The sequence below is a fragment of the Rhinatrema bivittatum genome, chromosome 5 (assembly GCF_901001135.1).
Source record: "Rhinatrema bivittatum chromosome 5, aRhiBiv1.1, whole genome shotgun sequence".
Classification (NCBI taxonomy): domain Eukaryota; kingdom Metazoa; phylum Chordata; class Amphibia; order Gymnophiona; family Rhinatrematidae; genus Rhinatrema; species Rhinatrema bivittatum.
The window spans coordinates 314,431,365-314,457,621 of NC_042619.1; the positions used below are offsets into that span (position 1 = coordinate 314,431,365).

The 26,257-nt window shown below is 44.1% G+C and overlaps 1 protein-coding gene across 5 annotated transcripts in view; it reads right to left on the minus strand.

Moving 5' to 3' along the window:
* FRMPD4 (FERM and PDZ domain containing 4) overlaps nucleotides 1-26,257 on the minus strand; it is a 1,001,692-nt gene that overhangs the window by 110,761 nt on the left and 864,674 nt on the right. For all 5 annotated transcript variants that reach the window (XM_029604343.1, XM_029604344.1, XM_029604342.1 and 2 more), the window contains 2 exons: nucleotides 5,363-5,408; nucleotides 2,354-2,458 (listed from right to left, as the gene is read on the minus strand). In XM_029604343.1, the coding sequence (XP_029460203.1) occupies nucleotides 2,354-2,458; nucleotides 5,363-5,408 (151 nt within the window). The remainder of the gene's footprint in view (nucleotides 1-2,353; nucleotides 2,459-5,362; nucleotides 5,409-26,257) is intronic.

Genomic DNA, 26,257 nt, shown 5'->3' on the forward strand with positions numbered 1-26,257 from the left:
AGCTTTATTGTGCGTTGAATGAAAAATAATTTTCTCCAATTAGTCTTAAATGTGCTACTTGCTAACTTCATGGAATGCCCCCTAGTCCTTCTATTATTTGAAAGTGTAAATAACCGAGTCACATCTATTGCTGGAACTGGGGTTAAATGATATCTTATAGGTGAAATAGTAGAGTCTTTCCAGGAGTATGGTACGCATTCAGTAAATTTGGAATAGATGCTGTATCAAATGGATTTTGAAACTTTGGTTCTGGCCTGACACTCAGTGCTTTCAAGTTACTGGCACACAATTAGCTATTCCTACTCTGGCACGTGTTGCCTATATGTTTTCGAATTTACCCTTTACCTAGCCTAGTAAGGTGTCCAGTAGGGTGTCTGATGTGGGATTCTGACATAACCATTTTGAATGGCACAATGACAGTCTGCTCAGGGCCAAGTTTTCACCCTTTTAATCACATAAATTTTCAAGTTTCCCCTTGAGGCTTCTGGTTTCCATAGTGATTTTTGCAGCACTCAATTTTTTCACATCACAGTGGCAGGCTAGACTACGCAGCATACGCCTTTTACATCAGACTGGTGATGGCTCTTCCACATTGACCTCACAATCATATACAATGTTTCCTTGTTTCCACTCAGCAGATGCCAACTGGTGAGGATGCTTTCCATGGATCGATGGCACTCCTTCAGAACATATGCACTGCAGCGGCCCATTTATTTTACCTTCCAAAAACATATGACTTTAGCTTCAAAAGGGTGGATGGGGCATGTACATGGTCCAGCAGATTGGCAGAAGGAGGAGTACATTAGGAGAGACTCCTGCTTCCTTGTCCACCCAGCTCCCCTCATTATCCATCCCGGACCTTATGAGATGAAATGCATGCTAAATTCTCATTGATAGTATTTAACTTCATTATCTGCAAAATGGCCAACACTTGCATTGGTCAACATCATTCCTTTTCACACATGGCAGGCAGCAGGATGCGAGGGAAATGCAGGCAGGTCAGCAAACGTTTTGCCTTAACTACAATGAGTCTATTGTGCCTAGTTGGGTGCAGACCTGACCAGTTGGGCTTGATGGTATGCACCTGTTGGTTCAGAACCAGGACCTAATTCACATACTTATAGAACAGTCTATGCTCTTGATGTGTTGGCCCTGCCTTTAGATTGGGGGGCCCTCCCTGCTTGCTCCTATCACCCATAGGTGAGGATCCACATTCAGGGTAGCCTCTCTATGGCAGGGTGCTCAAACTTGTTTCTGAGGGATGAGGGGTCAGTTTAGGGGAGGGACTAGAGGGCTCAAGGAAGAAGGCATGACTAAGGTTCTGACCTTGAAACATGATGTGGATGATCAGGGATGTGATAGCAGACTGGTCTAGGGGGTTGGGCCAGGAAGATATCTGGATGGTCGGTTCTGTAGGGGAGACCAGCAGGACCGCTATGTGTGTGGTGGTCTGGCTGATTGGGCCAATGTCTGCCAGATCTCAGATTCTAGAAGGCACCGCTGAGGTGAAGGTAGGCCTTGGAGGAGTGGCAAACTAGCTGTGTGGTGGTCTGCCCAGTAGGTAACCCTCTGCGACATCTCAGATTCGAGAAGACACCACTGACTTGAAGGTGGACTTCAGAAGGCCATCAGAAAATGGTGCAAAGCACCTCCCATGGGGGCAAAGGTTAGGCCAGAGGCAGGTTTGAGCACCCAAATTAGATTTCTCTGCCAGGTGTCTAATAAAAGATTGCAGCCATTAATATTAATTATGGGCTTAGCTGAGTTGTTTATTGCATGTCTCTGTATAAGTGAAGGGCGGTCTTGCCAGGTGTTCAATGTATGAGACAGAGACAGAACACTTGACAATAGAAAGACCTGTCCTATGGGATGCCTTATTAAGGAATAATATTCTACACACTGTCCTTCACCAATCTGAACACTTAGTAACAAAGACATGCATTTTTTACAAGGCAATCTTTTGGTCAATGTGCTTGCTGATTTTTTTTTTTTTTCACTTTGGATAAGCCTGAATGAAATGCATTTTTTGGCTAATAGAGTTCCTTCAATCATAGCAGTACATTGCAAGAGCAAAATTATCATTTTGTCTTTTTTTGGGTGAGTAACTTTCCCTTTAATAACATGCATGTATTCCTTTGTTACATAATGCAATCTACCAGTATAAATAATTTTATTAGGGAAGTTTCCAGAAGATGAAACAGTTTTAATCTGTCAAAAACTGATCAGCAAGGAAATTAGGTAGAGCCAGCTGAAACCTTTGTTAAGCTAATGAATGTTTTAAGGTGCAAGCTTTTTGAACTGGTTTGAATGGCATGAGCTCTTTCTCACAGGCTAAAGATAGGATTGAACTTACCGAAACCTGGCCATTGATAATGACCTCTTCAGAGAAGCGCACTTTGACAGGATTGGACTTCAACCTGGCTTTCTTTGCTGCACTAATAAATGCTGATTTAGGAGACTGGAAAAAAATGGAAAATGTCTTAAGATGTTAAAATATAACATGTGTAGCAAAGTATCCTTTGATCTTCTGAATAACATTCTGTGTCGCACATGTTCTGTATTTTAGATTCATTGTATCCTCCGTGTTTAGCACTATAGGAGGGCCAGCTAATAACGCAAGGTGAGGTTTTGGTGGTGGTTTAGGGGCCAGTTTGACATGCAGAATGAGATGTACAAACTAGGGATGTGAATCGTTTTTAGACGATTTAAAATATCGTCCGATATATTTTAAATCGTCAAAAATCGTTAGAAGCGATATTTAATAGGAATTCCCCCGATTTATCGTCAAAAATCGTAAATCGGGCGAAGGGGGAGGGCGGGAAAACCGGCACACTAAAACATCCCTAAAACCCACCCCGACCCTTTAAAATAAATCCCCTACCCTCCCGAACCCCCTCAAAATGTCTTAAATTACCTGGGGTCCAGTGGGGGGTCCCGTTGTGATCTTCCACTCTCGGGCCATGTGTGCGTTTATAGAAAATGGCGCCGGTGCTACCTTTGCCCTGTCATATGACAGGGCAAAGGTAGCGCCGGCACCATTTTGGTTCCTGTCCCCGACGTCACGAGCGTAGAAGATCGCTCCCGGACCCCCGCTGGACCCCCAGGGACTTTTGGCCAGCTTGGGGGGGGCCTCCTGACCCCCACAAGACTTGCCAAAAGTCCAGCGGGGGTCCGGGAACGACCTCCTGCACTCGAATCGTGTTGCTGTAATGAAAAATGGCGCCGGCCATATGGCCGGCACGATTTACACAATATTTTAAAAAACAAAACCGCAACGATCCGATTCCCTCCCCCCCCCCAGCCGAAATCGATCGTTAAGACGATCGATCACACGATACACATCTCTAGTACAAACAGCACAGTGCACCTCGGTGAAAATTTGATGTCATTTGGATTGAGGAAAGTCCCACAAAGATGAGATTTCTACAATGTTCTCTCGAGATAGCTTGATGGATGGATATAACAGGGTCAGAGAAAACTGTAGACAACTGTAGAAATCTCATTTTTGTGAAACTTTCCTCACTCCAAATGATGTCAAATCTTCACCGAGGTGTACTGTGCTGTTCATACATCTCACTCTGCATGTCAAACTGGCCCCTAAACCACCACCAACACCTCACCTTGAGTTATTAAATGGCCCTCCTATAGTGATATAAATATTGGCTACTATGAAAGCCTTATAAAGAGTCTTTCTCTCTCTCTCTCTCTCTCTCTCTCTCTCTCTCTCATTAATATAACTAATAGCCTCATCAACATGCATTTACATATGATGAGTGGTATTAGTTTCGCCATGGGTTGGATGTGCATTTTGGACATACTAACCCCCTTATAGCATAAGGGGCTATGGACACGCATCAAATTGTGGGTTAAACAGTGTGCTTGGCTGAGCACACTGTTTTGCATCGGGCCCAAGGGGAGATGGGGAGCGTCACTAAAACCAAGAAGTACTTACTTTTGCACCCAGCTAACAGGTTAAACAGTCTTTCAGAAGCAAAACATATTTTAACGAAAAATAAATAAATACATAAATATTTAACCCTCTGTCAAATGCTGTGGGTCCAATCTCCCATGGGATCAAGTTTTCCTTGTTCACAAATCATGCTTACTTTTTAAAATTTCTAACCTTCTGCATTTTCATTCTGTTCTGTCCTACAGCAATATTTATTAGCCAAACCCAGTGAAACATCTGACGGTTCGTGCTGGTGGAGGGAAAGAGGTGGCTCGCCTGGTCAACTGCCGGCCTCCATCCGGCTTGTGCCGCATCAGCGAGTTCTGCAGGTGTCAGTTGCTCCCGGAGACCTGCTTGACATTGGGTGCTTTTGGCCTTCCCACCCTCCCACTCTTTCCTAAGGGGTTTGGGGGTGGAATTTTGCTGTGGGTTATTAAGAGGGAAGGGTTCAGGTTTTGCTTGTTTCAGCTTAGGCTGGCGGGATTCATGGCTTCACAGCCTCCCAGGAATTGGCCTAAAAGCAAGTCCCTCACTGTTACACAGCAGAGCTCTGAGGGAATCGGAGTGCTATGAGCGATACAACCGTGGAGACTTTATGGAGCTTAACACTGTTTAGCGGGGGCTTGGCATGGGTTTGGAGGGGATCCGCAGGGTCAGGTGGCCGAGTGTGGCAGCGGACCCTAAATGTGAACTAGTAGCCCTAAGGTGGAACATTTGGCTAGTAGTTTGTATTAACCTTTTACTTGTTGTATTTAATAAAGCTGCAGCCCCGTTTTGCTAGCAGTTTAGGGGTGGGAGAGCGCGAGTGCCTACGTTTTTTTTTATTCCTCAGGCTTCCTGAATTCCAGAACTCCTGTGCTTTGCCTGCCCACGTCACAACCCATGTCATGAATCTAAAATCTAAGCTGTCTTCTGTTAGAAAACAATGACATGCTGAGCTAGCCCAGCAACAGGCCAGTATTTAGTTATTTACTGAACTATCAGCCCTTTCTCTTAAGAAGTATTTTAGTTGTTACCTAGTTGCCTCTTCTGCTCACAAACAGCATTTTTCAGAACGAAGTAGTGGGCTTATATATGTCTCCCACTCACAATTTAACATTACTTTTTTACCTTTGCTCATTTAATTATAACATTGATGATCCATGAATGTAATTTTTTAATTTGTACATTTTGATGTTTCTTAGGAAGCTCACATTGTGAAACTATAAAAATCCTTCCTTGAAGACTGCATTCATGATTGGAATGGCTGCTCAAGCCCTCCATATATGATCCTACTGATGTTGCAGATATTGTGAGATTTCTGATCACATCCGTAGAGACAGTCATTTCTTTTCTGTGTCTGACAATACTGAAACTGTGCAGCAAAACAGAAATTCTTTGGGTGGCAGATTAGTTAAAGACAGCCATACTTACAGGGTACGGTTGAATCACAGTAAGGAGGATTGACTCTTTGCAGCTTCTATAAAGGAAGACAGAAATAGACAGAAATTGAATCTTTCTTCAAAGTAAACTATTATGGTTTTGTTTTGTTTTTTTAAATCTAGGATCTTATGGTATATGCTAATTGCAATCATAACAATCAGGAACTGACTGCTATACGCCTGCCTCTCTATACTGAAAATAAAAAAAACAGACTTTGCATTAACAAAGAAAAGCTGATTTGGTTGTAGCTTTGTTTGTAACATGATATTTCTATGGTGGAAGATACCAGTAACTTAATTTTTCCAAATGCCTAGAGAATATTAAGGCAACTTTGAAAGCAAGGCATGCAAAACAATTACACAGGTATCTTCCAAACTGGCCAGGAATCACTTTATAAACATGTCACAATATACTGATGTAAAATATTTCCAATATATTTTTCATTTGTCTGACACAAAGCAGAGATGTGTGAACTTAAAACTAAAAAGAGGTTGGAGAACTAGTTTAGCAAACTCACAAGAAATTACTGAGTTTATCAAATCTGAATCAGAGTTTATATGGATTCACCCAATTCATAGGGCCTGCAATTGGCGGATTTGATGCAGATCCCTGTGAATGATGAATTCATGGAGAACCTGCATGAAATCTGGCTGAATTTTCTACCAGGGTTGAACTCGAGATGAATGAACTGAAAAATCCATCTGGTTTGATTTAGGTCTCAAATGTTTAATGCATTGATACTGAGAGGAGTTACCCTATTGAGCTGTATCATTTAGCATTGATCTGATACTCACAGATCTGATCCTTGGTATTATTACAGTACATGGATTATACAATTCAGAAGTGCATTATTTTAAACATTGTTCTTATTCAATTGGATATTCTAAGGTACTAGTGGAGTACCTTAACTCATCAAAAAATGCCAGGGTGAAAAGGCGTAGTGAAGCGCATAGTGGCGGAATGAAAGGGTTGCTTGGGAACATGTTTACATGTGTAAGGGTGTTGGTGAGTGTGAATGATGTATTTCTTTTCACTGTTGGTGACTGCTAATTGGGTGTGGTGTTTGCGGTTAACATGCTGATGGTGTTATTTGTATGCAAAAGGCTGTTCATGCTGTATGATAATCTAAGGCATGATGGTACAGAAGATGAACTGAATTGCAGTGCAGTGGGTAACTCTGGTCAGTGGGCAGCAGATGGAATGCCTCGCTCACACGGCTGCCACAACCTGCCTGCTCTCACTGCCACGCTGTGCCCTGACTCTCAGTATGTACATATTATGGGTAGAGGTGAACTGGGGTTGAGTGCATGGAGGTGTGTGTGTGTGTGTTATGATCTGTATCTGCAGGCGCATGAGAATGAATATGGCCAGGCTCAGATTTAGACATAGACATTTTCCGAGGGTGCCAAATTTTGAAGACACCAAATATTCAGGCCAAGAAAGAGCATACTTCTGCTTGCTTTAGGGCAGCATGTACCAGAAGAGCTTCAAAGGGTACCACTGAGGCATTCTGCTTATGAGTTCCAAAATCTTAAATCTGGCCCTGAATGTGGCTGTGGAGTGTGTGCATCTGGGTCAGTTGGTGTCTAGGTTAATTAATAGCCACTGCTATTAATTGCATCAGTGGCATGGGATCTTCTTAGTGTTTGGGTACTTGCCAGGTTCTTGTGGCCTGGTTTGGCCTCTGTTGGAAACAGAATGCAGGGCTTGATGGACCCTTGGTCTGACCCAACATGGCATGTTCTTATATGCATGTGTGCCTGCCCATCAGCATGCCCAGTGTCATAAATTGCATGATTTTCTAGTCAAAATCCTTTGTTAGTGATGTCAGCAGCTATCAAAAGAACAGAGACTGTGCAGTAACAGTTTAAGACAAGATAACTAAAGATGAAGTAGCTCAGCATTGCTAACTATAAGGTTAGAAGCATAAAGTATTCCAGGAATAGATAAAGATAAGTTGTTTACTGCTTTAGCTGACCATTGTATCACACGTCCAACATGTGCACCATAGATGGGTATTAGAATATTAATTTTAGGCAGCACAGATACAGAAAGATGATTTGCTAAAATGCTTTTTATCATTTCCTATTGGATAAGACAAATGAGATGTGCTCTTAGATATATAAGAATGAATTGTTACTGCGGCAGAACTGGGTTCTTCATTTTTGGGCTGACAGCTTGGTCTGTCAGATAAGCATGCATACCTGATTAATAAAGGGAAGTTTAATTGCAACCTGCCTTTATTTTATTTCCAAAGTATTTTTATTACTACCTGACAGTGTAAATCAGAGCTGAGTTTTGTGACTAAGTAAATTTCCCCATAAGGGAAATACCAGATGGGGTTTCAGGGAAAATTCACGACACCAGTGAATGTGTCTTCTCAATGGCAGGGGATATCATGCGCCTTAATTATTCAAGGCTGGTGCCAGACTTGATGACGAAAGTAAGTCTTTTTGCACATCAATCTGCTTTTGCTGGGTTTTCCAGAACTTCCATGTAAGTGACAAGAAGATGGTCTTGCTGCTTCTTTACCTAGCTGCCGTGCCCCTGATTCTATACATAAGAACATGCCATACTGGATCAGACCAAGGGTCTATCAAGCCCAGCATCCTGTTTCCAACAGAGGCCCATCCGGACTACAAGTACCTGGGGGTCTTCCTACCATTTTCTCTAGCTTCCATGCCCCTGATGTACCACCCTAAGGGTCTTGCTGAAACTCTGCCTAGCTGCAATCCCTTGATGTAGCACTTGATGCCATTCAGTCGAGCTGCCATGACCCCTCATGCTACACTTTTGGGGGTCTTGTTGCAACTCTTACCTTCCTGCTCAAACACTATACCTTGGGATATTCTTGCCACTGTGGGTGGCTGCTTTGTACCTGTCATAGAGGGTCGTTCATCAAATCGAGATAGGGCCTTATCGCGTGCGTTACCACAGCAAGGCACGTGATAATTACTGCATTGCGATTTGAATATTTAAATTGGAAATTAAAAGAAAAAAGGGAGGAGTTTGGGCAGGCTTTGGAATAATGAAGGGGCCGGTGATAATGTTTCACACATTATCGACGGCAGTAGCGCCGGAAATAACTACAGCTTTTCTACTGGTGCTATGGGGTGAAAGTGTTCAGAGTTGGCACAACTGCGGCGTACGATACCACACCGCTGCAATGTGGCTGGCTGTACACTTTCGCCCCCCACCTGGTTTTGGACTGCGGGCGATCAATCCGCTATATTTATAGCGGAATGATGAATCTAGGGGTTCGTGTCTTCATGTCACTCTTTGTGAAAATTTGTCCCTCTATCAGTGCCTGGGGTTTTTTTTTTCCTGCCACCTTTGTAGCTTTGTTCCCCCTTCAAGGTACCTTAGAGGTTGTTCATGCCACTCTTTGTGCCACTTTTCCCCTCTCATGCTGCCTTTGTGTGTTCATGTCACTGTTATCAGTGTCTTCCTTTGAAGCCTCGGGGTGTTCTTGGCACACTCGCTGCTGCTTTGCTCTTCTGATGATGCCTTGGAGAACTCCTGCCACTGCTGGTAGTGTTTTCCATCATTGTGAGTCTTTAATATTGTTTATACCACTTTTAGTGCCATGTTGATATGGTCTTGATGCGCTGAAGTTCTCTTCCCCCTTCTGATATTGCTTACCCACAAGTTTAATTAGAATTAATTAGGAAACCCCAGTTTTGAATCTCAAAATAGGCTGCATTGCTTCCCCCATTGACTTTAATGGGAAGCAAAAAAAGCAAAGAATGAAACAAAAAAAAGAAACAAACACATTTCGTTTTTCCGTTTGAAATGAATTAAATAAATGGAAGTGACTCATGAAATGAATAGACAGACAAACAAAAATGTTGCCTCTGCACATTCTTCCTGCATTATATGAAGGAAAATGAGCTACACATCTTAAGATGTAGCTAATTTTCCCCAGGAGCATTGGAATAGTAATGTACATCCCACTTCTCCCACCCTAAATATCTCCCTATAACATGAAAAACCCTGGGAGCAATGTGTGACAGCATGTCCCAAACTCTTATCGTCCCTTGAGGTGGGCAAATTATTAAAAATATGAGGGTGGATATTCAAAGATATCTGGTTAAGAAAGACAGCTGGAAAAAGCTTATCCAGCTAACTTAGAAGGAATATTCAGCAGCACGACTATTGCCAGTAAGCCAGATAAGTTTTATCTGGCTAAATTTTGACCTGCTATTGAGCAGATCTATCGCTGCTTACCTGGATAACTTAGCTGGATAAGTAGATTCTCCTCGAAATGCCATACGCTGCCCACCAATTGTCCAGCTATCTACTTATCTGGCTAAGTGAAGGTTGCTGAATGGGATCAAATATTCAGCGACCATCACTTAGCCAGAGAAGTGCCTATTTATTTATCCAGATAGGTATTTATTTATTTATTATGATTTATATCCCAACTCTTCAGTGTTTGAAGCGGGTTACAACATCACATTTAGAATGATTAACAAAAAATAAAACACATTCCACAATCAAACAAACATTGCTCAGTGCTTATATTATAGCAGGGCATCAATAATCAATAAACTGTACCAAAAAGTCTCCTCAGATAGAAATCATAGAGCAGTAGTGCTGAATATTGGCCTCTTTAATGTTAAAAAGCGGCATTGTTGCCCCAACCTTCAGCCTCCCGAACCTGGTCCCTTTTAGGCAAAAATATGCCCCACACATCCCCTTACCTCCTAACCTCCTAACTCCTCCATTCAGCCAACCCCAACCCCTCCTCCCCCCCCCCCCCCCCCCGGTTCATTACCTAGTGATCCCTGATGGTTTAGTTGAGAGGGTTTCCTAGAACTTCGGGATTTATGCCATCAGTTTGAAAATGTTTCACGTTTCACTTCCATTTTAACACATTCGTGCACTTTTTTTGCTGGAAGATAACTATTTCCTTTACAGATAAAATACACCCACTACCCTCCTCACACCCCCCCACACACATGCCAAATTGATTTACTTCCCACAGCCTCCCAACACACACAAAACCACCCTCCTCACACCCCCCACACACATGCCAAATTTATTTACTTCCCAGGTCCTCACTACACACACAAAACCTGACAGAAGTTCGGAAGGCTCCAGCGGGGGGCCAGGACCGGTCCGGGACACAACTCCTGCACTACGGCCGTCGGTTGCCAGCAATCAAAATGGCGCCGACGGCCCTTTCCCTTACTATGCCACTCGGGGACACCAATGGCGGCAGTAGCCCATGTGACATAGTAAGGGCAAGGGCCCCTCGGCGCCATTTTCAGGACTGGCAGCCGGCGGACCTTTGCCCTTACTATGTCAGAGGACCTACCGCTGCCATTGCTCCACCCCACTGACATAGTTAGGGCAAAGGGCCGTCTGAACCCGTTTCAGTGCTCGCAGCCGACGGACCAACCCCAATACATCGCTCCCGGACCGCTCCTGAACGCCCGCTCCACCGACTGACATTTTTATCAGGTCTCGGGGGGTTGGAGGGTGGGGGTGGCAATGAATTTATTGCGAACATCTTGGGGAGGGGTCACGAAGGGGGGGCAGGTTTCATTCATTCAGCAACTCTGGGGGGGCAGGGGGGTGGGCTACTGTTTTTCGCAGGGCTGGGGGGGAGGGGCAGGAGAGTGTGGGGTGGTTAGTTTAAGAGAACTTTTCTCATAGGGTTGTTTTTTGGGGGAAGGGGGAGGTTAACACACACATACACTAAACTTGCACGATCTCGGGAATGCACCAAAATGGCCCTCCCCAGACCACAAAACAAATTTGGAAGTGCAAATTTGGTTAGGCACTCCCCTATTTGGCTACATAATGCGCACAGACGCCCAGGGACAGACCACATGTAGCACCAACAATTTTAATTTCCCAGGTCTTGGGAGGGGGCAGGAGGGTGGGGGTTATTATTTGATTTAAAGGGTTGGGATTGGGGGTTTTTTTTGGGGTGGGGGGGGGTCCCACAGAAATAAAAAGACAAAGGTTTTCTGATCTGAAGGGTAGGCAGTAGGCGGGGGGAGGTGACAGTGAGGGGAGGGAGAATGAGGGGGGAGGTGAGTGTCGGGGGAGGGAGAATGAGGGGAGAGGTGAGTGTGAGGGGAGAGAGTTGGAGTGGGGCAGGGGAGGGAAGGCGGGGTGATTGACCAAGGGGGAGGAGGATGAGTGACTGAGGTAAATGAGCAAGGGGAAGGGGGAGGGAGGGTAAAGAACCTGACTCTGCCACTGCAACGCGTGGCCGGGTACCGCTAGTTTTTAATATATTGGCTACATCAAGGAGTGGTGGGAGATTGGGACAGACCCCCAGGGATTTTCATGTGGCTGCAGATGGGGATATTTGGGCCACTCAGGCCTTTTAAAAAATGATGGCCCTAGGATGTGGAGCCACCATCATATGCTCTTTCTAGGGTTTAGTTAAGCCACAGTAATTTTCCTGGGGGTGTTTTGCCACCGAGGAAAATATCACAGGATTTACAAAGCTGTGGTACTTGGCGTACAACTTTGTGAATCCCATGGTATTTTCCTCTATAGGAAAAATATCATGGCTTAGTAAATAGACTTTCTTTCCAAAATGCTGCATCACTCCAGGGAAGAGTTCATTTCATTCCCATGCAGGGTTGTGGAAGTCCATCAATTCTTTATTTTCTTTGATAATCCAAAATACTTTTTGATGCGCAGCTTACTGACAATCAGTCCATTATGGTGGCGTCCAGGGGTATATCTGTCTGGAACCTTGAAACCAAAGTAATGATAGAAAGGTTCCACAGATACCACCACACAATTGGACTCTATAATCAAATGGGATCCCAATACAGTTTCTTTACAGGCACAAATGCAAAAGGATCTAAACCTTAGCTATGTTGCGTGTAAATCTATAGCTTTGGTCTCCCTTGCCTTCCCTCCTCCAATCCTTCCTTCCATCCTTATCCTCAGTTCCCAGTTCCTTCCTCCACCCCCCAAAAACTCCTTATCTCTGGTAATTTTCTGAAACCCCACGCTCACTACATCTTCCCCTTTTCCTTTCTCCCCACTTCAATTTTTTCCTCCACCCCGATCATTAGTTCAGTCCTTCTTCTCCCGAAAGGGCGTTGATCTGCTGTTAGCAGCCCGACTCCTTCAACTATCTGCCCTCTACTGCTTCTTCCCTGCCACCTTCTTTTCCCAGCCTACTGCTGCTGTCACCTGCTCCCTTCTCTTCCTGCATGTACAATGGCAGGTGACATTAGCTACTTCCCCTCTGTGAGCCAATGATAGCAGCTTCTGCCTCTCTCTTATCTCATATAGGTCACCACCTGTTGCCCTTCCTATTCCCGGCAGGCTGTTGATGGCAGCATCCATGCTCTCAGCTCGTGGGGGCTGCCACTACCTGCTCTTTACTCTTCCTAGTTACAAACACAAAGCCCAATTTTAAAAGGGCCACGTGCGTAAAAATGGGAGGGGGGGTTATGCGCATGGCCGAGCCTTACGCATGTTGTGCACATTTTCAAACAGGCTCGGCCACACACATAACCCCCATTATGCACAGATGTGCTGGGCCCTGTAAAAGGGGCAGGCCGGGGGGCATGGCCTGGGCAGGGAGGACCTGGGCAGGGGCGGGCCAGGACAGTGTCATTAGCTGCTGTCCCGGGGAAGTGTATGCCAACAGCTGGCCGGCGCGCAGAACTTACTACTGCTCAAAGGAGCAAGTAAGTTCAAAAATAAAAATAAATAGGTTAGTTAGGGTAGGTTTAGGAGTTGAGGAGGAGAGGGGAAGAGATAGAAAGGGTAGGGTTAGGGATAGGAAAGTTCCCTCCCAGTCCGCTCCTTAATTGGAGCGGACTGGGAGGAAACTGGAAGAGGCCCAATTGCGTCACACATATTTTTCTAAAATCCTGCCCCCCACGCATGGAGCAGGCCACCTGCCCACACATGTGCACGTGGACATGAAAATCCACCACGCATGTGCACTTGGGACTGGTATTTTATAACGTGCGCACCGATGCGCGCATGTTATAAAATAGCCGCGTTCATGTGCGCGCGCATGGACGCACACGCATATTTTCTAAAATCTATCTTACAGTGTTGTCCCGAGGGATATCAAGAAGGGCAACTTCCCTGAACGCTGTCGGGGAGAGGAGGGGGGATGGAGGGTGTGTCGTGGCGCACAATGCCACCATTTTGTATCAGTCTGCAAGCACAAGGACCTGAAAGAGAAAGGGATGCCGAAAGCAACCCTTTCCAATGCTGCCATTTTGTCCAGTGACTGCCCTGGCCACACTGGCAAATAACGCCAGCTCCCATAATTCTACCTCTTCTTTGCAGTGTCCGCACCAAAACACTCTGAGAATCACTATTTTATTCTAATTCAATAACCACTTCAATGTTCAAAATAAAACTTAGTCCTCAAATGATAAAAAGTGCACTGTGTAGGTGCAGGTTAGGTGCAGGTGCTTTGACCTGATGAAGGAAGCATAGCTCTCAAAAAATAGAAATATATTGATAGTCCAATATAAAAGGTATCACCTATAATTTGTTTGTTGGCTTTGATTTCTATGTATCCAAGTGGCCTAATATGGTAACAATGCTACTTTATAGCACAGACAAAAACTTGCTAAAAAAGGATTTTAATTTATTTATTAAACGTTCTTATTTTCCAGAGTTTCCACATTATTCAGTGGGGAGTACATACATATTCAATAAAAGAATAGAGAATAAAACAGATGAGCAATAATAAAAACAAATATCAACAATTACAAATTATCTCCATAAGCTTCTGCAAACAATATTACATTTACCTGCTTACGAAAAATGTTCACATCTCTCTCCAAATGAGATTCAGCTGGAACTGTATTCCAGTCCACAGGGCCAGAGTATGAGAGAGCACAAGAGCGCATAGTCTGCAATTTATAGGCCCGAACCAGGGGAATCACCAATAAATGAGTATTGGTAGAAGGCAAATGACATTGCGAAGAATATAACTTCAGGGTATTTACCATCGAACAAAGCGAACTGCCGTACAACAGCTTATGAATCAGAACAATAATTTTAAATTTGCTCCTAAGCTCGATGGGCAGCTAAGGAAAGTTATGCATTGCTGGAGTAATATGGTCTGTTCGAGCACTCCTGATAACATTGCTGCACTGCGGATGGGAGAGAGCTCCAGGGGGCACTCTGCAGCGCGGGATGAGAGATGTGTGCCCTTGCAGTGAAACATCCTTACCCTGAGCCTTGACCGGACCTACATGCTTCCTTGAGACCACCAACGCAATGGTGGTCTCTGAATGGTTCTCTGACCATTCCAAGCCCTTTGGACTGCCGCTAGGGAGCAGCGGGAAGCAGCAGGCTGGACAGAGGACAAGGTAGACGAAGACTTCAGGCGTGACAAGGCAGATGACGACATCAGGCGTGGCAAGGCAGACGAAGACATCGGACATGGTAATGCAGACGAAGGCTCAGGACATTGCAGGGCAGACAAAGACTCAAGGCATGGCAAGGTACGGACAGGCAAGGCAAGGCAGGGCAAGGCAAGGCAAGACTAAAACCAATGGTTAAAAGTCCAGAACCTCCAGGCAGACAATGTCCATTCTGGCGCCCTACTCAGCCCAGCCGGGTAGAGTCGTGGACCACATGAGAAGGCATCAGGGCCAAGGAAATTCAAGGACAGGAACGGGAAGGTGGGCAGATCCCTCAGGCGCCCTACACAGTCCATCCGGACTGGTCATGGACCACACCGAAGGACAAGACCTGTCCAGGGAAGGAAGACATCAGGCAAGAACATCAAGGCAAGGCAGACATCATGGTTACCGACATCAAGGCAGGTTGACTAGGGAAGAGATGACTTCTCGGCACCATCTGATGGAAGGAGCCACCAGTGCCCTACACACCCCAGCCAGGGTGGTCACGGACCACTGGGCCACCAAGCGCCCTACCAGCCCAGCTGGGCTGGTCATGGACCACGAAGGACGGGTCAGGCGGAGCTGAAGACATCTGGAACAGACGGACATCTAGACATTAGGAACGGACGGACAACTGGACATCATGGAACATAAAGGAGACAGTGAAGACATCTGGACATCATGGAACATCAAGGAAATGCAGAGACCGGAATATGGAACACAGAAGAAGACACGGGATCCCACACGGAACAGAGTGCCTAGGAGGAGAAGCAGACATGGAGTCCTAAGGAGGACTTACTCCTTGCGAAGGCAAGGAAGGAATAAACTGAGGAGCCTTTTGTAGGCTGAAGCAGGAAACCCCCTGGGAGGAGCTTGAAGGGGGACCAGAGGGACCACTCCCTCCTGGCCCTTTAACTCTGAGGAAGAGACAAGGGCCTGCCCCTAATAGGGCAGGAACAGGAAGTGTTGCAGGACCCTGGACAGTGGCGTCCCTACCGCTGCCCTGCAGGAAGAGGAGGAGGAGTTGGAGCCGGGCCGTGCAGGCCCCAACGACAGAGGTGGCATCCTGCCGCTGAAGCAGGAAGCAAAGAAGCGGCCCCATGCCGCAGAGAAGCTCGAAGGCATCAGCAGCCTCTGAGCCACAGGGAAAGACCCGGCGCGGCTCCTGGCATCAGCAGCTCCTGCCGCGTGAGGACATGCTTCCAGGCCTGCTATAAGATGGCAGCGTCCACTGCTGGAGTGGTCTGGGGTGCGGCCTCCGGACCGCGGAATGGCCGGCTCCACGCCGCAGGCGAGGCCCCTATTTCTGCGGCCTCCGGGCTGCATAGGAAGGATGACTGTGGCCTCCTGCCACAATGGGACACAGCGGCAAGACCCGCCGTGCTGAAGACAGCATGGGCGGTTCCCGGACCGCATAGGAGCGGCATCGGAAGTCAGGCTGAGGGCAAAAAGGAAGGTAAGAGGCCTCCTTTGGCTCCGGCCACGGTAGGAATCGCAACAAACATATGGGCTGCCGTGTGCTGTGTCATTTGAAATGCCTTTAAATACTTTTGAGGCAATCCCAAATATAGACTGCTGCAATAGTTCTAAAAGCCCATATAAAAGAGCCTAAAGAACAAATCTGAACAGGTCATTAGGAAGCACCTTCTTTAATGGTTTTGACAGCCTCAACTTCTAAAAACCCTGATTTCACCACTTGATTTACTTGGATTTTTAATGAAAGACATAAACCTAATATAATTCCCAAGTTTGGGGCCACATTCATTAGCCAACATTCATTTCAATTTAAATCTAAGTTTGCTCTCAGGGAAGAGATTTATGCTTGAGCCATTTCTTTTTTTTTTTTCATTTTGCACAGCAAAAACTTCTTGAAAGGATGAAGGAAAGCGAAAGTGCTTTTAGCAAAAACTTTTACTTGGAGAATTATTCAAGGGGGATCTCTGGCCTTCAAGAAGTCGGAAGAAATGACAGCCTTGGCCAATGATATGCTGTTTCCAAACGGGGAAAGAAAACTTACTCGCAGGCTTTACGCCATTTTGTTTCCCTGCATTGCCTGAGCTTTAAATGAGAGTCCAAATTAAATTGCCCAAGGTCACAAGTGTCTGTAGCAGAAGCAGAATTTAAACACCTCTTATCATAGTTCTGGACATAATATTTATATACAGATGATAGTGCATAATATTATTCACAATTTCTGTTAAACAAAGCTGTAAATTTACAAACTGGATAACTTTACAAAGCAAGGCCATGATGCCCGAACCAGCAGCATTCCTCTGCGTCACAGAGACTATGGGTCTGATTTATTACATTTATTCCCATAGTCACAGAATGGGAGAAGCATTTGTAAATCAAGCCCTTTAGCTCTGGTAGAAAATGTGATATTTATCAGTTGATAGCATCAACTGTCCTGACCTGTCCCAGTTAATTCAGACTTCTAGCTGGCTGCACGATACCAAGCTACTAGAATCTGCAACTCAACACCAGGTCCTGATGCCTTCCTCTCATACTGATACTATTGAAATGGAGATCCTAAGACATTTTTGGCAACTCAGCATCTGAGTTAGCATCTTCATTGCCTTGCTGACCTTGTGTCATGTGTATCTTCCCATTGTGTCATTTACCCCTCCATCTCTCTGCACTGCATTAGTATCCTTCTTCAAATCGCAGACCTAACTCCGAGGGTAGGCGGTTCGGTGTGCTACTATGACAGGGAGTTAGGACTAGGCCTCTCTGGTTGATTTGAGGACACTAGTACTCCCTGCTCCCACTCCCACCCTCACCCCCATTCCCCAGGCTGCTGCTTAACACACAGACATTTATGGAGACCTATCTGAGACCATGCCTTTCAGGTTCCCTATAGACCTTCTGGGACCAGCCTCATCAAAATCTGGAAGGAGGGAAGTACAGCTGAATGGTCTGCATGGCAGCTATGTTATGCCAAACCCTTCCCAGCCTCAGGAACTCCTTTAATTCTGTGAATAGAACAAAACTGTGAGAAAAGAGCCATTTCTGTTAAGTGCAAATTGTATATCACGCTGTAGTATTATTACACTTTAATTTAGAGTACTTGTCTCCCCTCTTCAATTCTCTGCAAGTTCAACAGAAAAAGTGAATAAATTCACTAAATTTACTATAATACCACTAACCCCTCAAAATGTTTAATAACATATATAATGTAGATATAAAGTACGTGTAAATGTTAGATACTGACATTATACCAAATAAAAAGTATCCAAAAATTAGAATATTGGTATGCTGACCCATGTTTACTTATAATATCAGAAATCCAGTCACTGAAAATGTAATTAGCTGAGAAAACTACATTACAAGCTTTACTTCAGTCAATCAGAAAGCAGATGGCTTATAAAAGTACACTAAAATGTGAGAAAATACAGAATTGTAGTCTATCATTATGTGCAACTTCAATAAACTTACTAAAAAGAAGGACAAATCTTTGCAGAACCCATAGAGCAGCTTTTAAATTGAATCATGGGGGAAGCCGACACTCATGAGCTCATGGTTTGGAGAGTGGTATTTTCTACGGATGCCGTAACAGGGATGTTAGAATATCTAAATAGTGAGATTGTGGGAAAAGCTGAAGTAGCCCAGGCATAATTAAATGAACAGACAAATATGAAGGATTCCAAATTATCTGCATCAACTGCTTATTAGCATATCGCATACAAAGTTAAAAATAAAATGCATACTTAAAATTGTCTGTATGCAAATGCAAGAAGTCTAGAGTTAGAATACACAGTATGGTAAGTAATGAAGATATAAATATAATAGGTATCTCTAAGACCTGGTGGGAAAAGGATAACCAAGATAACCCCTGTCTTGCCTAGGCCTGTCAGGGCCTTTCTTGCCTTTGTATTTCTTACCTAGTTCTTTACCCTGTTGAGGGTCTCTCAGTGGCCTTCCATGCTTGTGTGATCCCTGACCTGCTCTTGCATTATCTGGGCCTTCCTGTGACCCTATCAGTTTATTTCTAGTTGTCTTGTGCTAGGCCTTGCTTCGGCCCCTTGTCCATGTGGTTCCCTTGTACTGTCCTTGCTCTTTCGTGTTTTGTCTCGCCCCTTGTTTGCCTGTGTAACTCTACTGCCTTGTATTTCCTTGTCTGCCACTGTCCTGCCGGTGCACTCCTTATTTGTGTTGTTTGGGTTCAGAGCACATTTGTGTCCCTTACCTTCTGCTTCCTGCCAGTCTCTGTGGGTGCCCTGTCTCTGACCCTGTGCACTGCCTGCCATAAGATCTGCCAGCCACCAGCACCAGAGAGCCCAACCCAAAGGGAAGATGGCTGGTCAGGCCGAAGACCTCATGCCTGACCTGCCTGCTCCTTACCCTTGCATTCACCCATCTTGAGGCTTATTAATCAAATCGGCCCATGTGGCCATGACAGTCTGACATTAGTGCTGAGCAAAATGGTAGAAGCCATTCTTAAAAATAAAGAGGTGCACCCCAGAATGCCCCCAGAACAGTGCCAGCTTATCTGGCTACATTTTATCCAGCTATGCAACCTGAAAAACTCAAACTGTTTAGAGTGACAGGAAATTTAAAATGCAAGGTTTGTCCGGCTAAGTTCCAAAATTAGATGGATAAATAGCCTGAATATTGACCTCAAAATTACTGTTCAAATGGATAGTCATAGCCTATTGGAGAGGAGCCAACATGGATTTAGTAAAGGACAGTCCTGCCTTAGCAATCTACAGGATTTTTCTGAAGGTGTTAGTAGACAGGTGGATAAGAGTGAGTTTGCCGATATGTGCATTTAGATTTTCAAAATGCCTTTGACAAAGTCCTACTTGACAGACTCCTCAGGTAATTAGACAGCCATGGAGTAGGAGATGATGTCTTATTGTGGCTTGAAAATGGTTAAAACAGAGAATATGACTAAATGGTCAGTTTTCCCAGTGGAGAAAGGTTAATAGTGGAGTATCCCAGGGATCTGTATTGGGACACGTGCTGTTTAACATATTTGTAAATGATTTGGAACAGGGAATGAGTGAGGTTATAGAATTTGCAGATGATACAAAATTATTCAACACTGGTAAAACATAAGCAGCCTGTGAGGAACTGCAGAAGGACCTTGCAAGACTGACGGGCTTGGTATCTAAACATCAGATGAAAAGGAATGCACATTAGGGACAAAATCCAAACACAAAGTACTCAGTGCTGAGGTCCAGGCTAGGAGTCAGCAGCCAGGAAAAAGATCATGGAGTCACTGTGGACAATACACTGAAATCCTCAGCTCAATGTGCGGTCACAGTAAAAAAAAAAAAAAAAAGCAAATAAAATGTACTTTTAGCCAGACTGAGAGAAGGCAAGTTTTAGATGGCCAATTTATCTAAGTAAATAGCTTTGGAAATTGACCTTACAAGGATCAAATGCCATTAACCTGATTGCAGTGGTGTTTGAGTAAGCTGGCAATTAAATCTAACACTACTTTGTATTCTACTTCTCTTCAAGAACTATAATAGAAAGGAGTCTAGGAGCCATATTATTCCAGGGAAAAATGAGATACTTTGAAAGTTCTGCCACCTTTTATTGAACCTCTGTAAGAATGATCCAAACAGATTATATATTAATGCAGCTAGATCAGGGAACATAAGAACATAAGAACATAAGAAAATGCCATATTGGGTCAGATCAAGGGTCCATCAAGCCCAGCATCCTGTTTCCAACAGTGGCCAATCCAGGCCATAAGAACCAGGCAAGTACCCAAAAACTAAGATTATTCCATGTTACCGTTGCTAGTAATAGCAGTGGTTATTATCTACGTCAACTTAATTAATAGCAGGTAATGGACTTCTCCTCCAAGAACTTATCCAATCCTTTTTTAAACACAGCTATACTAACTGCACTAACCACATCCTCTGGCAACAAATTCCAGAGTTTAATTGTGCACTGAGTGAAAAAGAACTTTCTCCGATTAGTTTTAAATGTGCCCCATGCTAACTTCATGGAGTGCCCCCTAGTCTTTTTACTATCCGAAAGAATAAATAACCGATTCACATCTACCTGTTCTAGACCTCTCATGATTTTAAACATCTCTATCATATCCCCCCTCAGTTCTCTTCTCCAAGCTGAAAAGTCCTAACCTCTTAATCTTTCCTTATAGGGGACTGTTCCATCCTCTTTATCATTTTGGTTGCCCTTCTCTGTACCTTCTCCATCGCAATTATATCTTTTTTGAGATGCAGCGACCAGAATTGTACACAGTATTCAAGGTGCGGTCTCACCATGGAGCGATACAGAGGCATTATGACATTTTCCGTTTTATTCACCATTCCCTTTCTAATAATTCCCAACATTCTGTTTGCTTTTTTGACTGCCGCAGCATACTGAACCGACGATTTCAATGTGTTATCCACTATGACACCTAGATCTCTTTCCTGGGTTGTAGCACCTAATATGGAACCCAACATTGTGTAATTATAGCATGGGTTATTTTTCCTAAATATGCATCACCTTGCACTTATCCACATTAAATTTCGTCTGCCATTTGGATGCCCAATTTTCCAGTCTCACAAGGTCTTCCTGCAATTTATCACAATCTGCTTGTGATTTAACTACTCTGAACAATTTTGTGTCATCTGCAAATTTGATTATCTCACTCGTCGTATTTCTTTCCAGATCATTTATAAATATATTGAAAAGTAAGGGTTCCATTACAGATCCCTGAGGCACTCCACTATCCACTCCCTTCCACTGAGAAAATTGTCCATTTAATCCTACTCTCTGTTTCCTGTCTTTTAGCCAGTTTGCAATCCACGAAAGGACATCACCAGCTATCTCATGACTTTTTACTTTTCCTAGAAGCCTCTCCTGAGGAACTTTGTCAAACGCCTTCTGAAAATCCAAGTATACTATATCTACCGGTTCACCTTTATCCACATGTTTATTAACTCCTTCAAAAAAGTGAAGCAGATTTGTGAGGCAAGACTTGCCCTGGGTAAAGCCATGCTGACTTTTTTCCATTAAACCATGTCTTTCTATATATTCTGTGATTTTGATGTTTAGAACACTTTCCACTATTTTTCCTGGCACTGAAGTCAGGCTAACCGGTCTGTAGTTTCCTGGATCGCCCCTGGAGCCCTTTTTAAATATTGGGGTTACATTTGCTATCCTCCAGTCTTCAGGTACAGTGGATGATTTTACTAATAGGTCTGAAATTTCATTTTTTAGTTCCTTCAGAACTTTGGGGTGTATACTATCCGGTCCAGGTGATTTACTACTCTTCAGTTTGTAATCAGGCCTACCACATCTTCTAGGTTCACCGTGATTTGATTCAGTCCATCTGAATCATTGCCCATGAAAACCTTCTCCATTATGGGTACCTCCCCAACATCTTCTTCAGTAAACACCGAAGCAAAGAAATCATTTAATCTTTCTGTGATGGCCTTATCTTCTCTAAGTGCCCCTTTAACCCCTCAATCATCTAACGGTCCAACTGACTCCCTCATAGGCTTTCTGCTTCGGATATATTTAAAAAAGATTTTACTGTGAGATTTTGCCTCTACGCCAACTTCTTTTCAAATTCTCTCTTAGCCTGTTTTATCAATGTCTTACATTTAACTTGCCAACGTTTATGCTTTATCCTGTTTTCTTCTGTTGGATCCTTCTTCCAATTTTTGAATGAAGATCTTTTGGCTAAAATAGCTTCTTTCACCTCCCCTTTTAACCATGCCGGTAATCATTTTGCCTTCTTTCCACCTTTCTTAATGTGTGGAATACATCTGGACTGTGCTTCTAGAATGGTATTTTTTAACAATGACCATGCCTCTTGGACATTTTTTACTTTTGTAGCTGCTCCTTTCAGTTTTTTTCTAACAATTTTTCTCATTTTATCAAAGCTTCCCTTTTGAAGGTTTAGCACGAGAGCCTTGGATTTGCACACTGTTCCTCTTCCAGTCATTAAATCAAATTTGATCATATTATGATCACTATTGCCAAGCGGCCCCACCACCGTTACCTCTCTCACCAAGTCCTGTGCTCCACTGAGAATTAGATCTAAAATTGCTCCCTCTCGTCGGTTCCTGAACCAATTGTTCCATAAAAATGTCATTTATTCCATCCAGGAACGTTATCTCTCTAGCGTGTCCTGATGATACATTTACCCAGTCAATATTCGGGTAATTGAAGTCTCCCATTATTACTGTACTACCAATTTGGTTAGCTTCCCTAATTTCTCTTAGCATTTCACTGTCCGTCTCACCATCTTGATCAGGTGGACGGTAGTATACCCCTATCACTATAGTCTTCCCCGACACACAAGGGATTTCTACCCATAAAGATTCAATTTTGTATTTAGTCTCATGCAGCATGTTTATCCTGTTGGACTCTATGCCATCCCGCACATAAAGCGCCACACCTCCTCCCGGGTGCTCCTCTCTGTCAATGCGATATAATTTGTACTCCAGTATAGCACTGTCCCATTGGTTATCCTCTTTCCGCCATGTCTCTGAGATGCCAATTAAGTCTATGTCATCATTCACTGCTATACATTCTAATTCTCCCATCATACTTCTTAGACTTCTGGCATTAGCATTAGGGATGTGCATCCATTTTCCACGGATTTGTAATCCCCAACTTATTTTTTGCTATCTGTTAAATACATGGGGAGGCGAAACTCATTGCGACTCCCCATGTATTAAACAGATTTCTGTTTTATTCGTCCTCCTAAATAAAAATTTAAACCCCCCACCCTCCTGACCCCCCCAAGACTTACCAAAACTCCCTGGTGGTCCAGCGAGGAGTCCGGGAGCCATTCCTTGCACTCTCACACCCTCGGTGCTGGTTTCATCATGGCGCTGATAGTCTGTGTCACAGGGGCTACTGCTGCCATTGGTCAGCCCCTGTCACATGGTCACCGGCGCCATCTTGTGCTCCTACCATGTGACAGGGGCTGACCAATGGCACCGGTAGCCCCTGTGACATAGTATGGGCAAAGTCTATCGGCGCCATTTTGAGTCCTGGCGTCGGACGGCAGGTCGCTCCGGGACCCCCGTTGGACCCACAGGGACTTTTGGCCAGCTTGGGGGGGGGGCCTCCTGACCCCCACAAGACTTGCCAAAAGTCCAGCGGGGGTCTGGGAGCGACCTCCTTGCACACCGGCCGTCCGATGCCAATACTCAAAATGGCGCCGATCGCCTTTGCCCTCACTATGACACACATAGTGAGGGCAAAGGCGATTGGCGCCATTTTGAGACTCAAAATCGCCGTCCGATGCCAATATTCAAAATGGTGCCGATCACCGTCATAGTGAGGGCACAGGCGATCGGCGCCATTTTGAGACTCAAAATCGCCATCCGATGCCAATACTCAAAATGGCGCCGATCGCCGTCATAGTGAGGGCAAAGGCGATCGGCACCATTTTGAGTATTGGCATCGGACGGCGATTTTGAGGTAAAGTAAAATAAAATATATACACACACACACACCATTCGAGTAAACTGATGTGTGTGTGTGTGTGGGAGTTCTTCGGACTGCATCATACAATTTCCTGGATTCTACTCTTTGTGGTATGCTTGCTTAAAAAGCCATGTTTTTAAACTTTTTTTGAATGGTTTGATGTCTCTTTAGTTAGAATTTTTTAGCTCAGGTGAGTTTTTAGTTACAGGCACTTGGACTACTTTTCTAATTATTGGAACCTCACTGTCGGGATGCCCTAATTCTAATGCATCATTAGTATCCTTTGAAGATACCTCTCTCCGAACCATGTGCTGCTGAGCGACTGTCGGCTTTCCCCTTTGTTCTAGTTTAAAAGCTGCTCTATCTCCTTTTTAAAGGTTAGCGCCAGCAGTCTGGTTCCACCCTGGTTAAGGTGGAGCCCATCCCTTAGGAAGAGACTCCCCCTTCCCGAAAATGTTCCCCAGTTCCTAACAAAACTGAATCCCTCTTCCTTGCACCATCGTCTCATCCACGCATTGAGACTCCGGAGCTCTGCCTGTCTCTGGTGACCTGCGCGTGGAACAGGGAGCATTTCAGAGAATGCTACCCTGGAGGTTCTGGATTTAAACTTTCTACCTAAGAGCCTAAATTTGGGACGCTCTCTAATTATGATTTCCTTCAATATTTCAGCAGCGTTTGACTGGGTGATCCATCCCATTCTCTTAAGTAGGTTGCTTTCTCTTGGTCTTGGGATAGATGTATTTGTTGGTTGGAGTTCTGTCTGTCACATCAGCAGTTTCAGCTCAAAATAGGGCAATCTGGATCTCCTGGAAATCAGTTTCTATGGGAGTGCCACAAGGCTTTGCTCTTTCCTCCATTTTGCGCAATTACAGATTTCAAGTTTTAACTTAAAAAATTAAAGGCTCATTGTTCTCAGATGGCTTCTCTTTAATTGAATCTTGTTTAAATCTATTTTATTAATGTTAATGTACTATATGCTGTCATGGTTTTAGCTTCTATATAATTTGTCATGACTATATTATATATGTTTTATTGTACACTGCTTAGCATGGAGGTTCTAGTATAGGTGGTATATAAGAAATTTTAAATAAACAAATAAATAGTACCCAAGCTTTTGCGACTATAATGACCCCATCTACTGATGGAGGAGATCTCAAAAGGTTTTTGGATTATTCTTATGTTGTTCCAATAAAAAGTACCACATTTTACAGAGAATCCATTATAAATAAAAACAGCTTCAATAGAAGAGTAGATTGTGGAACAATAGTCTCCTGTTTTGTCAATAAACATTATAGCTATGTCTAACAGTGCCATCAAATTATCAGGTCATATTTATCATATAAATCTATTATACAGAGATGAATAGATGGTTGGTGTGTGGTCTATTGTAATGAGGTAAATACCTCCATCAGTTAGGAACAGCCCAGAGAATGATATGGGGAAAAAGTAGCCACGGAGTCATAGAGGGTGTTTTTTGTTGCATTTGATAGTCCACAGGGCTCCCCCATGAACCGTTGCACTTTTTTCTGGGAGGGAGCCATCACCATCGGCTCCTGACACCACCAAGGATCCCCTGTGCAGCCAAGTCGCAGGTTGCTGTGTTCTAACAGGCTAGATGCTCCCAATGTGGCTTATTTTATTTATTTATTTATTTATTTATGAATTTTTAATATACCGACATTCGTGGAAGACATCACGCCGGTTTACAATTAACAAAAAGAATGGAAAATTACATTGAACAGGGAAAGGGGCGAGGGTAGCAGGCGAGAAAGGGAAGAGGAGGTGGGCCGGGAGCAAGTAAAGGAAGGGAAAAGATAATAGGAAGAAATTAAGAGAGAGTGGAGAGAAAACATGATAATTTTCAAACATCACATCAAGGGAGGAGTACAAAATATAACTGGATTAGCGGTACAGGTATATACAAAATGCAGGGCGAGTTCTGAAAGGCAGAGGGGAGGCACTGGCTAGGTTTGGTTGGCATCCGGGTAGGCCTGCTTGAAAAGCCATGTCTTGATACCTTTTTTGAAATTATGTAAGGAAGGTTCAAGACGGAGATCAGAGGGAAGGGAGTTCCAGAGGGAAGGGCCGGCAATGGAGAAGGCTCTTTCTCTGG